This window comes from Dipteris shenzhenensis, chromosome 32, assembly GCF_047967505.1.
Source record: "Dipteris shenzhenensis isolate YYH24624 ecotype China chromosome 32, Dip_SZ_1.0, whole genome shotgun sequence".
NCBI lineage: Eukaryota > Viridiplantae > Streptophyta > Polypodiopsida > Gleicheniales > Dipteridaceae > Dipteris > Dipteris shenzhenensis.
The window spans coordinates 20,683,819-20,697,805 of NC_141627.1; the positions used below are offsets into that span (position 1 = coordinate 20,683,819).

Consider the following 13,987-nt stretch of genomic DNA (forward strand, 5'->3'; position numbering starts at 1 on the left):
TATAGCCACACTACTTGCCTCAAATCCAAAAGCAGGGATGTATCAACTAGTGTGGTCGCCAATGTGTAGAGACCCTTGGCCCCTACAGGGAATGAACCCACGAGAGACTCTCAAAATAGAGATCAAGAAAATACACGAAACAAGAATGAAGAAAGATAATTGATTCACACGTTGCTCTTGCATTGCATGCATATATATAGAGAGGATAATGCCCCTTTATTGCCGACACATGTGCCTCTTGTTATTCCCATGTGCACACACCTCTTGGCATCCCCACTTAGGGCCACTTAGGGCTAAACCAATGTGGTTTTAGGCTATAACATGGACACTCAAAGACTCGGATCTTTGAGGAAAAGGATGATGTGTTACTCTTTCGATCCTGCCTTGGTCTCCACCCCGGCTAGTTATCCAAAGTTATCCAAGGTGTTTCAAATTTTTAGCAGATTGTGCAGCCTGATTTTCCAAGAATAGTAATCATGCATGCATATGCATTTACAGCTCACACCCACTACATCCATTTCATCTTTGCAAAAACACCTCTTGTTCACCCCCATTTCACCTTGGCTTCTTACACTGCTTCTCTTATAGCTCTTTCTCTTGCCCTTGTTGCCCTTAGTTTCCAATGCTTACAACTCCCTTATTTTCACGACTGTGCTCTTATAGCTTGCCTTCTCCTTGGAGTCTCCTTGTTGTTGCTCGCTTGCGTTACCTCTCTTTTATGCACTTTCTGCTGTCCCTCTAAAAGCAATCACAATGGTAGTCTATGAGGTCCTCACCTCCACATCCTTAGTGTAGATACAATGCTGGTTTGATCCACTTCAGCACCCATATTTTTCATCAAATTGTGGGTATGGTGCATCCAGTGTAGAAAAATACAAAGGAGTAGCAAAACTAAGGGAAATAAAACCATGGGTAGAGACATGTTTGGAACTCTAGAGATAATGACCTTGCAGTTGATGGGATCATACAACTTGTATGCTTTGCTTATTTTTGTAAACCTTGACCCTCGGGCACCTTTGCTAGCATGAGATCCTAGCCATAGATTTATCCTTGACCACCATGAGATGGCTTGTGAAACTATGTGCCTAGATGAATCCTTGACATAGCAAGAAGCAAACCCTTGAGGGGAGGTATGTTGGGAATTGTGTGATCAAGGGCTTGCTCTATGATCATGTGTGTGTGTGTGTGTGTGTGTGTGTGTGTGTAGCACACTAAGTACTATGATGTGTCTAGACCATGACATAAGTGATGATGTAATGCAAAGGCCCCACATGGGGAGGTGTCTTTGATTTAGGAGTCCCTATGATGTAGGGATTGATTTGCTTTGATGTAGGAGAGGTGCCTATGATCTAGGCCACCCTCTCTCCCATTCTATAAAAGAGAGTAAGTCCTCTCGAATCAATGGAACATTTTGCCCTTTGGTTCCCACACTCTTCTCCATGATGTCCACCTTCTCTCCCACTCCCCAACCAACATCTGTTAGGCCGACCGAGGGACTTTCCTGAGTGTTAAGGGTGGCAATGTTGACAGGGTGGTGTTCTGCAAGTTGTGGTAGAAGTTTTGCAGCGATGTTTGCAAGCACTGAGGATGCACCGCACTCACTCTTTGGTATCGGCAGAAATGTGCGGTCAGTGGTGGCGGGCGGAGCCGGGATTACGAGGCAATGTGGCACGTGGCCAATATCGTTGGAGTCGTTGTTCCAAGAGGCCATTCTGTGAAGCATGCAGACTCTTGTCGTTGCAGAAGTGCATGCAAGCAAGCTTCCATGGAGTCTGTTGTTGCAACGTTTGCTTTGCGACTGCCATTGCCATCGTCCCTGTCTCGTTGCTCCCCTCCCCACTCCCATTGCTCTCGCCTTCCCTCCCCAATTTCCATCCTTTCTTGTTGCAGCTCAAAGACTCCCCCCTCCTTGCCTTTTGCTGCCTTCGGCTTCCTAGCAGCTACTGCATTCACAGCCCTCTCTGTATCGGCAGCCGACATTGACGCTGGTAAATCGTTGGTGGACGAGGTCTTGGCTCTAACGGCGCAAGAACCCAAGAATGCCCTCTCGCTTCCAACCTGGACCATCCACGTTTCGAGTGTTGCCGAATGGTTAGTTCTCTTACACTGATTCAGAAGCGCCAGTGGTGGTGCTTTTTAGTCCTGCTCGCCAAAAATTCATTACCACCGCATGGGCTCTTGATAGCGTAGCACTTGATAACAGAGAAGTTAGAATTGCTGCTACATGGACAGTGACAATACGGACTTTTGTATTGTGCTTTGATTTAGCTTCCATCAATGTCCAAAGTCCCATAGTGCAAGTAAATGCAGTAATTTATATAATATTTGACTACGTATAACCACACCGACTGTAGGAGGAGAGGTAGAGTAGAGGTAGAGTGCCTTTTTTCCATGAATATACAAAGCTCAGGGAATTGGGTGTGTTGAGTGTCGGGTACGGTATGATGTGTAATAGGGTCATTGTTATGGGTAACAAGGTGTGTCTCTTGCAAAGAGAGATCCCTTTAAACCTTGTTGGTGAGCCCGACGAACGCTGTTGTCTAAGAGATTTTCGTAATCGAAAGGCAAAGAATATTGTTAAGGTGCCAAAGAGAGATACAATCTCTTGTGGACCGTTACCTAGTACCCTTTGTACTTGATAATTTTTTGACCACCTCATCGTTATCATTGCTAGCATCTCTTGTGCATAGCCACCAATCCTTATCAATTGTGAAGGCCGAAGCTTCTGGATTTTTCAGATACCTTAAAACAATCAAATTCATAGACTCAGTATCTATGAGATCCTAGCGGTATCCCCTCACTTGTCCTTTCATAGATGCGTTCTTCCCATCTGTCCAACTTTTTAATAATTTAGGGAAGGCATTGATCAAAGGCTCGATGGAGGTTCTTTTGCAGACGGCTGAAATTCTCCTTCCCTCAAGACTCTTCACGCAGCTGCAAGGCATAAGAGAGGTACATTGTAGGCAGAAAATCTAAGTTGAGATTCATAAGATCTTCCGGCAAGGGGAAATGGGCTACTTCGTGGTGTATTTGGAAACACGGTGAATGATAAAGTGCCAGCCAAAGTTTTAAGTTATATGCTCCTTGGTATTGCAAGTTGATGAAACTCTGTTTAAACTCTGCAAAGGCAAACAACATGAATCGGGCCCTCGAATACAGTAAATGTATAACATATGTATCGTCATTTCCGTTTATAATGTATTGTGTGACCTCAAACGATGCATCCAAGAGGCACAATGTGGCACAACTAAGGGGAGAGGTGTAATCAGCTCAACAATTGCATGAATAGCCACCCCCCATGTAGGACGGGGAATGACTAGATTGACCCGCAGTCATCTATCTGACATTTGAAGCTCCGATAATCGATAGTGAAGTGGAGTCTTCTCACATTGAATTGGAAATCCTGTATAATCCTGCTCTCATCCACGTTAATTGCGACTTTACTATGTTACCATATTGACCTTCCTCGCTAAATATCTAGGCGTACTCCTTTGATCCAACTAAAGAAAAAGTTGATTTTTAAGGTGCATAGCTCACTAAAGTTGAACGAACTTAAGCGCTATAAAATGAGGTAGCCTAGGTGTCAGAAAATTTGATGAACTATTATGGAGTTAATTCCAAAATTACCCTTAGGGTGATTTAGGTTAGGACTTGTAAAAGGTAAAAGGAGTGTGCATACACACACACCCGCGCGTCCGGTGGGAGTCTCAATGGACATCAAGAACAAAACCTTCAGACTGACCTACCACATTTGGTTCGTCATTATGGATTTCCATGGCCAACCAGATGGTTATGACATGATCCCAGGCAGGCCCTTTATGCGCATAGTAGGATTAGTCCATGACAGGTCCTCCTCCGATTGAATCTATTTGCACAAAGATGAACAGATTATGAGGGTCGATCTTCAAACCTGAAAAGGCTCACCCTATGACCGGTAATCTATTTGCGGGGCTGAGTCTGATACTAGATCTTAGGCCCTAAGGTTAGGACATATATAATGTTATGACATAGATAGAGCTTAGAGATTTTTAGGGGGCCACATGATGTGGCAAGTCCCCCACATATCCATGATATGGATATGTGGGGGACTTGCCACATCATGTGACGCCCACATATGATTTTTAGGGGGCCACATGATGTGGCAAGTCCCCCACATATCCATATCATGATGAAGGAGATGGTTGCCACATGTCACTAATCAATTGGTCTATCAATGTGGCCTTGCCATGTGACACACATGCATGTTCTCACCATGTCACTCTAGGCCAGCCAATTCGATGTAGTATCGCATCTATGGCATGTGTTTGATGCATTTTTATTGGGCACACTATGTTAGAATGCCACATAGGATGGGGTTGAAGCCTTGTCTTCTATGAGAAGCCATTAGGAAGATTGTCCCTTTATCACCATTTGGTACTTCTCTCAAGAAATAAAGTATAATGTTTATTGGAATTGACTTCGGGCAAAGAATGTTGACTAAGAATAAAGAATAATATTCTCTCAAGAAATAAAGTATAATGTTTATTAGAATTGACTTTAGTTAAGGAATGTTGACTAAGAATAAGTTTTATTGTTTTACTTTTGCTTTGCTTTGGTAAAAGCGAACTGTGGGGACACCCACAAGGGACTAGGATTAGTCCAAGAACTAGGAATGAATGCATTTTGCTAACCTTTAATGGGTTAAAGTGTTGGTATTTGTGTAGAACTTGAAAGAGTGCCAAAAGGCTTAAAAATGATGGAACAAGTGGTAAAAAGCGGTCCTGCAAGGCAAAAAGCACCAAGAAAGATGGTGCCATTAAAGAAGGCCCCATGGGTTCTAAAAAGCATGCAAAAGCTGCCCCAAAGTAGGCAAAAGTAGGAAAGCTCAGTTTAGCTTTAGAAAAGTAGGTCTATCTTTTAGTTACGCCAAGTCTATAAAAGAAGGGCCTCAGAGCTCCTAGATTCATTCAAGGTTGCACTCAGCTTCATGCTCTTCTCAAAGCCAGTTGTACAAAGTTTATTTTTATTGTGATAAAGACATTTGGGGGGGTCCAGCTCTTATTTATGGGGCCTTGTGTTGTGTACTATCTTCTTCTCTCTCTCTCCCCGACATCTTCTATTGTTACGAATCACTTTTCCTTGTCTCTCCACGCCTCCCCCAGTGTGATGTGATTGATTCCAACATGGGAGTCCTCTCTAGTTTGCATGCGTGAGCTTCAAAGAGAGAGAGAACCTGTTGCAATTTGAATCCCAGCTACCAAAGGGTCTGAAAGGCTGTTGCGATTAGGGTTTCCAGCCCTCATCAGTGTTCTAGAAGACCGGCTGCTATTTGTTCCTGGAGTCTAAGACCTGATTGCGATTTGTACCAGGAGGCTAGACCTAGTGCAATTTGCTCCAATAGGCCGGTATCTGCTGAGATTTGATCCAGGGCTGCCAAATTGGATTGCGAACAGCTTACAAGAGCTCCTAGTTGCTGCGATTTTGTGCTTGGAGAGCACAATTTGTACATTTGTCCTGCCTACTATGAGATCCAAGGATGATACCATTGCTTCTTTCAGGAGGGACACGGGTTCACACCTCCATTTTCATAACGAGGTTTGCGTTGGCCTCTTTTTGATGATGTGGTAACACAGAGAGACCATACTACAGCAGCTCAAACAGCAGGAAGTGACAAACAGGATATGGATTGAGCACAGAGACGCGTCACCAACTTCTATGCCTTTGAGTCAGCGCTAGTACACATTGGGATAGAAGAGGAGGAGATAGCTGACATGAGGGCAGCATGGATCAACGGGAAAAGACGGCGCAAAGTGGTGGAGCCTGCACATTGATATGGCCCACTGAATAAAGAGATCACGGTTACCACGCCTCCCACCACAATGAGAGACAGCTTGATAGCTGCCAATACGCGACATCTTCGCTTCTCACTGGAGAGCTACCATGGCCTCCGGATATGTATTTGGAGCAGTAGCATTACCTACTTAGTCTTTTGAGTTTTTGAGATTATTAGCTTAGCTTAGCACTTAGAAGTGCCTTAGCGAGCCCTTTGCTTTAGCCCACATTGGCTTGTACGAGCTATTCTCCTGATTGTACTTTCTCATAGGCCCGCGAGGACTCCTAAAGACGTTAATACAACTTTCTTTCTTTCTTTCTCAAAGCAGAGGACCGAATTAGTTCTCTCTCTTTTTTCGACTCAGAACTCTCTATAGAGTCAAGAATTATAATTACTCTCTATCACGAAAGACCATTCTCTCATGAAAGAATGAACACCTCTCAATAAAAATGCTCCATAGAGTCTCTCAAGAAACACTCAAGATAAAAAGAAATGATGAAGGAAATCTCGCAATGAAAATGAACACACAACCAGAACACTCAAGAGAACTCTCAATATCTCTCTCTCTCTCAAGCTTAATCCAAATTTAATCTAGGAGAGCTAGACCTATAAGCTATGATACATGTTAAATGGGGTTGAGATCTTCTAGTGACAAAGGCAAGTACCTAATCTAACACTAATCTAAGGCTGATGAAACCTAAGTACAAACACGATGAGGAGCTAAACTGCATAAGCATAGACTCAAGTTCAATTAGGTTACAAGATTGAGACTTGTACTCATAGAGAGACTTGAGAGCTTGCTTGATAATATTGCTTGAAATGAACCTCCCTTTTATAGGAGCGGATACATACTTGCATTTTCTTGCTCACATGTGCGATAATGCCCTTGCTTCATACCTTTGCCTTTATTTATGTGCTCATGGCACCACAACTCTCAACAAGAGGGGTCGACATGTTGCTGGAGGGGTTTCATATTTGCTGCTGAATTTTACTTTGCAAGCTTTGCATTCCCTTAATTACTTTTTACTCTCCCTACACTAAGCTCTTTAAGAAGTGTAAATCATGTTTTATTTTGTGCACAGGGTGGCAGCTATGGCTCTAGTTTGGAAATATGGTGAGACCCCAGGAAATGCTGCTTGGAAAGGCCTTTCATGGGGAATGGTGTGCATCTCTATCCATTCAACACCCCCCCCACCCCTTTCTCTCTCTCTCTCTCTTTAAATATCTTTCCCACGCTATGTGTTGTATCTGAGAACATATTGTGCTAATTGTCAACACTCTAGAATACTATTTTTTTCAATGCAAATGCTTACTAGAGCTACCTGAAGCTTGCAACACTCTTAGACCTAAGGTACACACCTACTTAAAATGTCCACCGCCGTTGTGTGAAAGAGTAGTGTATTGCATTGAGAACACATCCAGACATCAAAATATTTATGTACTATTCATTTTCTGCTTCAACACAAGACAAGCTGTTTTTGCTAAAAAGCTAAGTAAAAGGGCTAATTTAAATAGCTGTCATGATGCAGTCTTTTGGATTTATTTCTAACAGCTTGTTTAACTTTCGTGTTGGACCACTATATGAGTGAGTTATAAGAATGATTCACCATTTGTTTTTTTACATCAAGAGAAGCTCGAAATATGTTATGGTATTTACTTCAAATTGAGGCTTTTTTACTTTGTTGAGTTGTTTTGCCCAACAGTAGTAGGAAGGGAGGGTATAATAGAATAAATGAACCAGTCGAGATCATGCTGTGCATCAACAGAATGTTGGGTGTAACGGGTGCTTCTTAATGTATGCACAGTAGGTGAGGTCCGCATTGATTGTGGATGCCATGGTGGACGAACTGATGTCTAACTGAGGTTAAAAGAAGACCACCATGTGAGAATAACTTGCAGATAGTTTGGTGTTTAGTTGGTGTTTGGTAAGTGATGATTTGTGTCTTGTTGTACTGATGGAGGAGCCATGACTCTTTTATGGATATGGATTCGAGGATGTTCATTCATTTGTTCCCTATGATAGGAGGGAATAGGACATGCAAGGATCATAGATGATATGGATAAAGGAGAATTTCTTGCACAAGGACTCGCAAGTTGTGCAAAAGGACTCACAAGTATTGGGTTCCGTACTTTGGCGGATGGATTTCTATGGATAAGGATGTCAGATGAGAAGCTTTGGGAAATTGTAAGGATACCAGACAACATGATATGGAGTCGATATTTGACTTTCAGTTGAGATATGAAGATGCTTGGTTTGATTGTATTTGACTTGGTTGATAGTATGGATTCGTGCATGATTAGCGTCAGTACAAATGTTCTATGGATGCTTTGTTGTTGAATTGGCAAAGAAAGGATTCTTAAGGATGGTTGCGTGACATACGCAATACACTATACACTATACACTTAATCTAGGTCTATATAGAGGAAGAAGCAGTATGAGGAAATGGCACATGTGATGTTTGGCAACGAAGTTGGTTGGAATAGGTGAATTCTCTCAGGGATGCCAAGAAGAATGTTGGAGAGATCACATTCACCAAGGAGCACATAATCCTCCACATGCACAATATCCACGGGTACACAGAATATAGAGGACATTTTTGGTAGCAATCATTCAGAACACTTCACCTACCACCTCATTAGTGCCACGTGGCACACAAGCCCTTGCTAGGCACGCTTACCTCTCCACAAGCACTACATGTATACCTAGCTACCACATCACACAATGCTCCACAGGCACAGCTCTTCATAGGCGCAGTTCTGCATGTGATCCCTCTTGCCACATCATCATTTTCTCCTTTTTTAACCTTCCACCTAGATCAAGGCATATCTCTTGCTCTAAGAAGAATTTAAGGATGCTCCAAAACGCTTGATTTTTCGTGCTCTACATGCGTGTCACATCACATGCACATTTCGGCACTTGTATCACACACTTTTTAGTCTCAGCATCAAATCCACTTCTTGTGCACATTCTAGCCTCTACATCGACGCATCTAACCCAACATCTAAAAGGAACAAAAGAAAAAGAAATTATTTGCTGCTTTTCATCGCTCGACAACTGGTCTAGCTCTAGATGAGAGTAGAGTAGTTCATCCATAGAGGAGAGAACTCCAAAACAGCCAATCGAAGCCATGCCCAAAACTTCTCGACTAGTTTCTACTCGGAGTCAGTCCCTACGCTCACATGCGGTTTCACATCATCACATGTTTTGAAACTGGACCATCTACACATCAGTGAGCAGACTCCACAGTATTCAGAGGTATTAGCAGATTGATCAGAGGGAAGATTGCACATGATTTTATTTTGCACTCACATGCCACCATTGTAAAGCCTATTGGCTATTTTTCTGGCATTATGCACATTATTTTCAGCCTTGTAAAGCCTCTCGGCTATTCCAGCATAATTTGCGACATAAGCCTTGTAACAGATTGTAATATATTGTAGTTCTCTCTTCACCAACAGCTGAGATACAGATAGTGTTTTGCAGTTGATTCAGGGATAGTTTTTCACAGGCACTTTGAGTACATTTCTTGCATCATGTCTACAACTATAAACCTCAATTTTGAGTCATCTGCTAAGTTTAATAACTCAAATTGCGGCACATGGAAATACTGAATGTCGACTATTCTTGTACTTCAAGACAAATGGGAGTACGTAGATGGGTCTACACCTAGACCATCTGACGTACTAACAACAGCTCCTACCATTGCTGCAGCATAAGCAGAAAGGTCTACACTTGTACCAACAGTGTCCACACTTGCAATAGATCATGCCATTGTCTGTGCACAAGCAGAATGGGGCAAGAAAGACAAACATGCATGTCATTTGATTAAACAAAATGTGCATTGTGCAAGATGTCATGTGGGACAGCTCAACACAGTGAAGACATTCAAAGAAGCATGGGATGTGTTCGCATCTCTTTATGGGTCTAAGAACACATCCAAGATTCTCACTCTGAGAAACCAAATCAACCAGAGTTCCAATAACAGCAATGAAACTGGTCATGCTTACGTACTCAAAATCAAGGATTAAAGCAATCAACTTATAGCAATAGGAGAGACTATGAATCCCACATAAATGATTCAAGCCATCTTGAATGGGCTAGGAGAGAGATATGAGAATCTAGTCCAGAGTTTTGCAATTTAAAGGCAAATTCCAACACTGGAAGAGTTACAGTCAGTGTTACTTGGTGAAGAACTTAGGACTCAAGCCATTCATGCACGTAAACGCCATTCTAATGATCAAGCATTCACAGCTTCAGACAAAGGTAGAAATTGAGGCAGCGGCAGAGGTAGAGCATCTCAGAGAAATGGTCATCAGAATTAAAATCATCAACAGTAGCATCAACATCCGCAGTAGCATCGACATCAGCATCCAAGAAAAAATCATTCAAACAGAGGAAGATTTTAAGGAAGAGGGAAGGCACTCACCAACATGTCAAACGTACAGTGCAACTACTTTCGTAAGTTTGGAGACTATGAAAGAGATCATCGAAAGAAGCAGTACGACGAAGGAGGTCAATCCAGTAGCAATTGAGGGGGTTTCCGTGGAAGAGAAAATCATCGTGGTGGACATTCTGTTAGAAATGACCCAACAGAGGGTACGCACAGCGGAAGACTGATAGAATAGCCAGGAGCTCACACAGTGTGGTGTGGGGTGTGGAATCACAAACTTCTTCACTTATGTGCATAAAATAGATGTGCAGACTCATCAATAGACAATGAACCAGCCATATAGAGAAACCACCAAAATAATATATTTCCGTCCAAAGCTATGGACACAATACAAAAGGGATGGATCCAGAGTCCCACCAATGGTGTGGTCCTCTGATCTTACCACAAGGTACTTCTCCTATCTGCTGGCTATCTCTAGACTCAAGCCCGCGTGCTCCTTGTCGAGCGTCTGTAGACTTTCTGTCCAGACTTGATCTCTGCACCTTGCTGCCCTGGATGTCAGCCTAGGTGTGCAGCCCTAACTCAGCTTGTCTGCAGCTCTTCAGCCTCCTATACACCTCCTGGATGTAGGCCCTATAGGTACTGATCTGCTGCTCCAGTCTGCTGAGGCTCTGCTGCTCCAGATGATGATCAAATGAGGGTTGGAGGCCCTCCTTTTATAGGCCCCAAGGGGGCTGACAAAAAACCGACCAGCCTGCAGCAAACTGGCCGACCAGTCTGTGGCTGGTCCAGCCCTATAAGGGCTCACAACCCGGGGCATTTTGGGCCCACACTTCTAGGGCCTTGGCCCTCTTATCAAGGCAAGGGCCCAGCCTATATAAAGGCAGGTCCCTGCCTCATGGCAGCCTCTTTTGCTGCTCCACTAGGCCTCATCCAGCTCTGTACTTCTCCGTACAGCTGCGTGCCACCTGTCCCGGGTCTGTACACCCTCCGTACTGCTCCATACAGTTGCGCGCCACCTGTCCCGGGTCTGCACACCCTCCGTACTGCTTCGTACAGTTGCGCCACCTGTCCCATGTCGCCTCTAGGTGTGCTGCCCTCATGACAGCCATGATGCTGTCCATGTGGCAGCCCCTTCCTCTCTTTTTCTGTGGGGTATTGCCCTAGGTCTCCCTCCCCCATGCTCTCCTCATATGGGGGCTTACAGATGGGGAGGTGACCATTCCAACACCCCCTCTCACCAACACATCTAGGCCCAATGCCAACACGTCGATGACGACTTTCTCTTCCTGGCTTTCCATTCAGTGGCTCTTGCTCCACCAGGTCTGGTTCGGCTTCCGCACACCATCATGGTACACAGGTCCATCTCTGGTAGCTCCTCCTGGCACCACCTCCTTTAGTCACGTTCCCGCCTTCGAACTCAAGCAATCCAGTCATCACGATCTTCCAGTTGTCCCCCTCATAATGAGTGAACAACTTGGAGTCTTCCAGGCACCATGCTCTGAGGGTCTGTTTCAACCCGTCCTTCCTTTGGAAAGGTCTGCAACAAAAGTACATCTCCAGATAACCTGGACCGCGAACTTTAAACGCACCTGACTGAACCTGAGTCACCCTCCTTCTTGCAAGGGCACAATCCTCCAGTCGTGGAAGTCGATTCCCAAGAGCTTATGAATTAGGGTCGTCCTTCAGCAAGGTCCCTGCCTTCAGGCTCCCACACCTATGAGCCTCCTACTTGGGCTCTGATACCATGTTAGAAATGACCCAACAGAGGGTACGCATAGTGGAAGACTGATAGTAATGCCTAGGAGCTCACACTGTGTGTGTGTGGCGTGTGAAATCACAAACTTCTTAACTTATGTGCATAAAATAGATGTGCAGACTCATCAATAGACAATGAACCAACCAAATAGAGAAACCACCAAAATAATATATTTTCGTTCAAAGCTATGGACACAATACAAAAGAGATAGATCCAGAGTCCCACCAATGGTGTGGTCCTCTGAGCTTACCACAAGGTACTTCTCCTATCTGTTACATGACGATCATCGTAGAAAGTTGGATGTTAAGTCACGTAAATGCATCATGGTTGGCTACATTGAAGAGATCAAAGCATACAAGTTGTATGATCCCATCAACCGAAAGGTCATAATCTCTAGAGATATATATTTATATATTTTTTCAAAAAGTTTACGTCATTAAGTATGAATGAAAACCGCAAGAGCAAGCTCTAATGCGGGAGTACATCATGCTATGCATGGGAGAAAACCAGCTCAAAATGACCTAACGAAAATCCAAGGTTGAGGTTGAAAGTGCCACCTCAACTCTAAAGGAGACTCAGAGAAGAAAGCAGATCCTCTCCAAACTTTGAAAGAAGTACCTCTCCTGGCTATAGCTCCTCTGGAGGATCCATGCATGCTCTCCCAAATGTCCACCAATGTGTGTATAGTATCAGGCCATAGACTGGCCATAGACTGGGAAGGGTGAGCCTGGGAACCCTCCATCACCTCCTTACATCTGGCCCTCCAAATATGCCAAGCTGCAATACTAGCCAGAATTTCCCATGATGTGTCCACTGAGGCAAGAGCAGCTCTAAAAGGAGTGAAGGGAACATCCTGGAGAGAACAAGACTCCATAGGGTGTCGTCGTATAATGAAGGCTGAGTCTGAGTCATGTCTCTCAAAAAACACCTTAGGGCCAGTAAGAGATAACCATGTCACTGATCCCCAAGTCATGAAGAAGGGTGTTTTATGAAATATGCTAAAAATCCTAGCAATACCCTTCCAAATCGTCCTCGCTTGTCTGCATTCCCAGAGGCAATGCTGAACTGACTCAATTGCTGCGTGCCATCGAGGACAAGTAGGGTCAGCCCCGAACCCGGATCTCCACAGGTTCACTGCAATCCCTCCATGCATAGAAAGCCAAAAGAAGAGAGTGATCTTTCTATTCCTGAGGGATTTCTAGAGCCTACTCCAAAAGTTTCTCTACACCTCTGCAGAAATCTGAAAACTATTCTAATAAGGAGCTCTAGAGGGCCTCCAACCTCTACTGCTAAGCTGAAATCTCTTGACATTTCTGACTGTGTAACAAAACAAGGGGATGCTCTTCTCTCGGTGCCCTTCATCAATCCACTCCCATTCCCCTAGGTCCCAGTGCAAGAACCTCATGGGAAAATGAAACCAGCCTTCAATAAATCAAAGGGCAGTAAAACTAACAAGTAACCAGTCAACACTGTTACAATAACAAGTATTACCAACAGCTAGAGTGCCCCTGATAAAAAAACAAAGACACAGATTGGTCCCAAACTTTGGCCCTCCTTTTGGTATTTCTTTAATTAAGTGAGAGACCTAGAAATCCAGGCTACATAAAAGATACATCCCTTCTTACAATTGGGGCATTTCACATCCCAGTGGGCATCCACATACCCTGCAAAGCCTTTACTGTACACTACTCTCACCACTCCGCAGTAGGTCTCCATCCCTAGTCCCGGAAACTTGCACACAGCCCGGAACCGTCACTAGTAACCACACTTGGGCACATAGTTCCCCGTAGGTGTCACTAGTGCCCAATTAGCAAACTATCCGCTCAAAGCAGAAAAGGGAAAGCATACATAAGCTTTCTCCACTGTCCAGGACTGTCATGTCCAATAGTCTGTCACCCTATTGACATCATACATCCTGAGACATCAACTTGATTTCCATAAGAGAACTGGCATCACAACACAGCAAACACTAAGGCAGTCACACCTGTACCATCCCTCTCGGGGTTCCAGGGATACTTCCCATTC

General features: G+C 44.0%; 1 protein-coding gene across 2 annotated transcripts in view; it reads left to right on the top strand.

The window, feature by feature from the left end:
* The first annotated feature begins 1,498 nt into the window (after nt 1–1,498).
* Nucleotides 1,499–13,987, top strand: part of LOC147880442 (YCF49-like protein) — a 30,025-nt gene continuing 17,536 nt past the window's right edge. The window contains exons 1-3 of one of the 2 annotated variants that reach the window (XM_087370986.1): nt 1,499–2,091; nt 6,895–6,973; nt 7,836–7,997. In XM_087370986.1, the coding sequence (XP_087227112.1) occupies nt 1,664–2,091; nt 6,895–6,973; nt 7,836–7,997 (669 nt within the window). In that variant the 5' untranslated portion in view covers nt 1,499–1,663. The remainder of the gene's footprint in view (nt 2,092–6,894; nt 6,974–7,835; nt 7,998–13,987) is intronic. The other variant, XM_087370987.1, reaches the window with a different exon arrangement.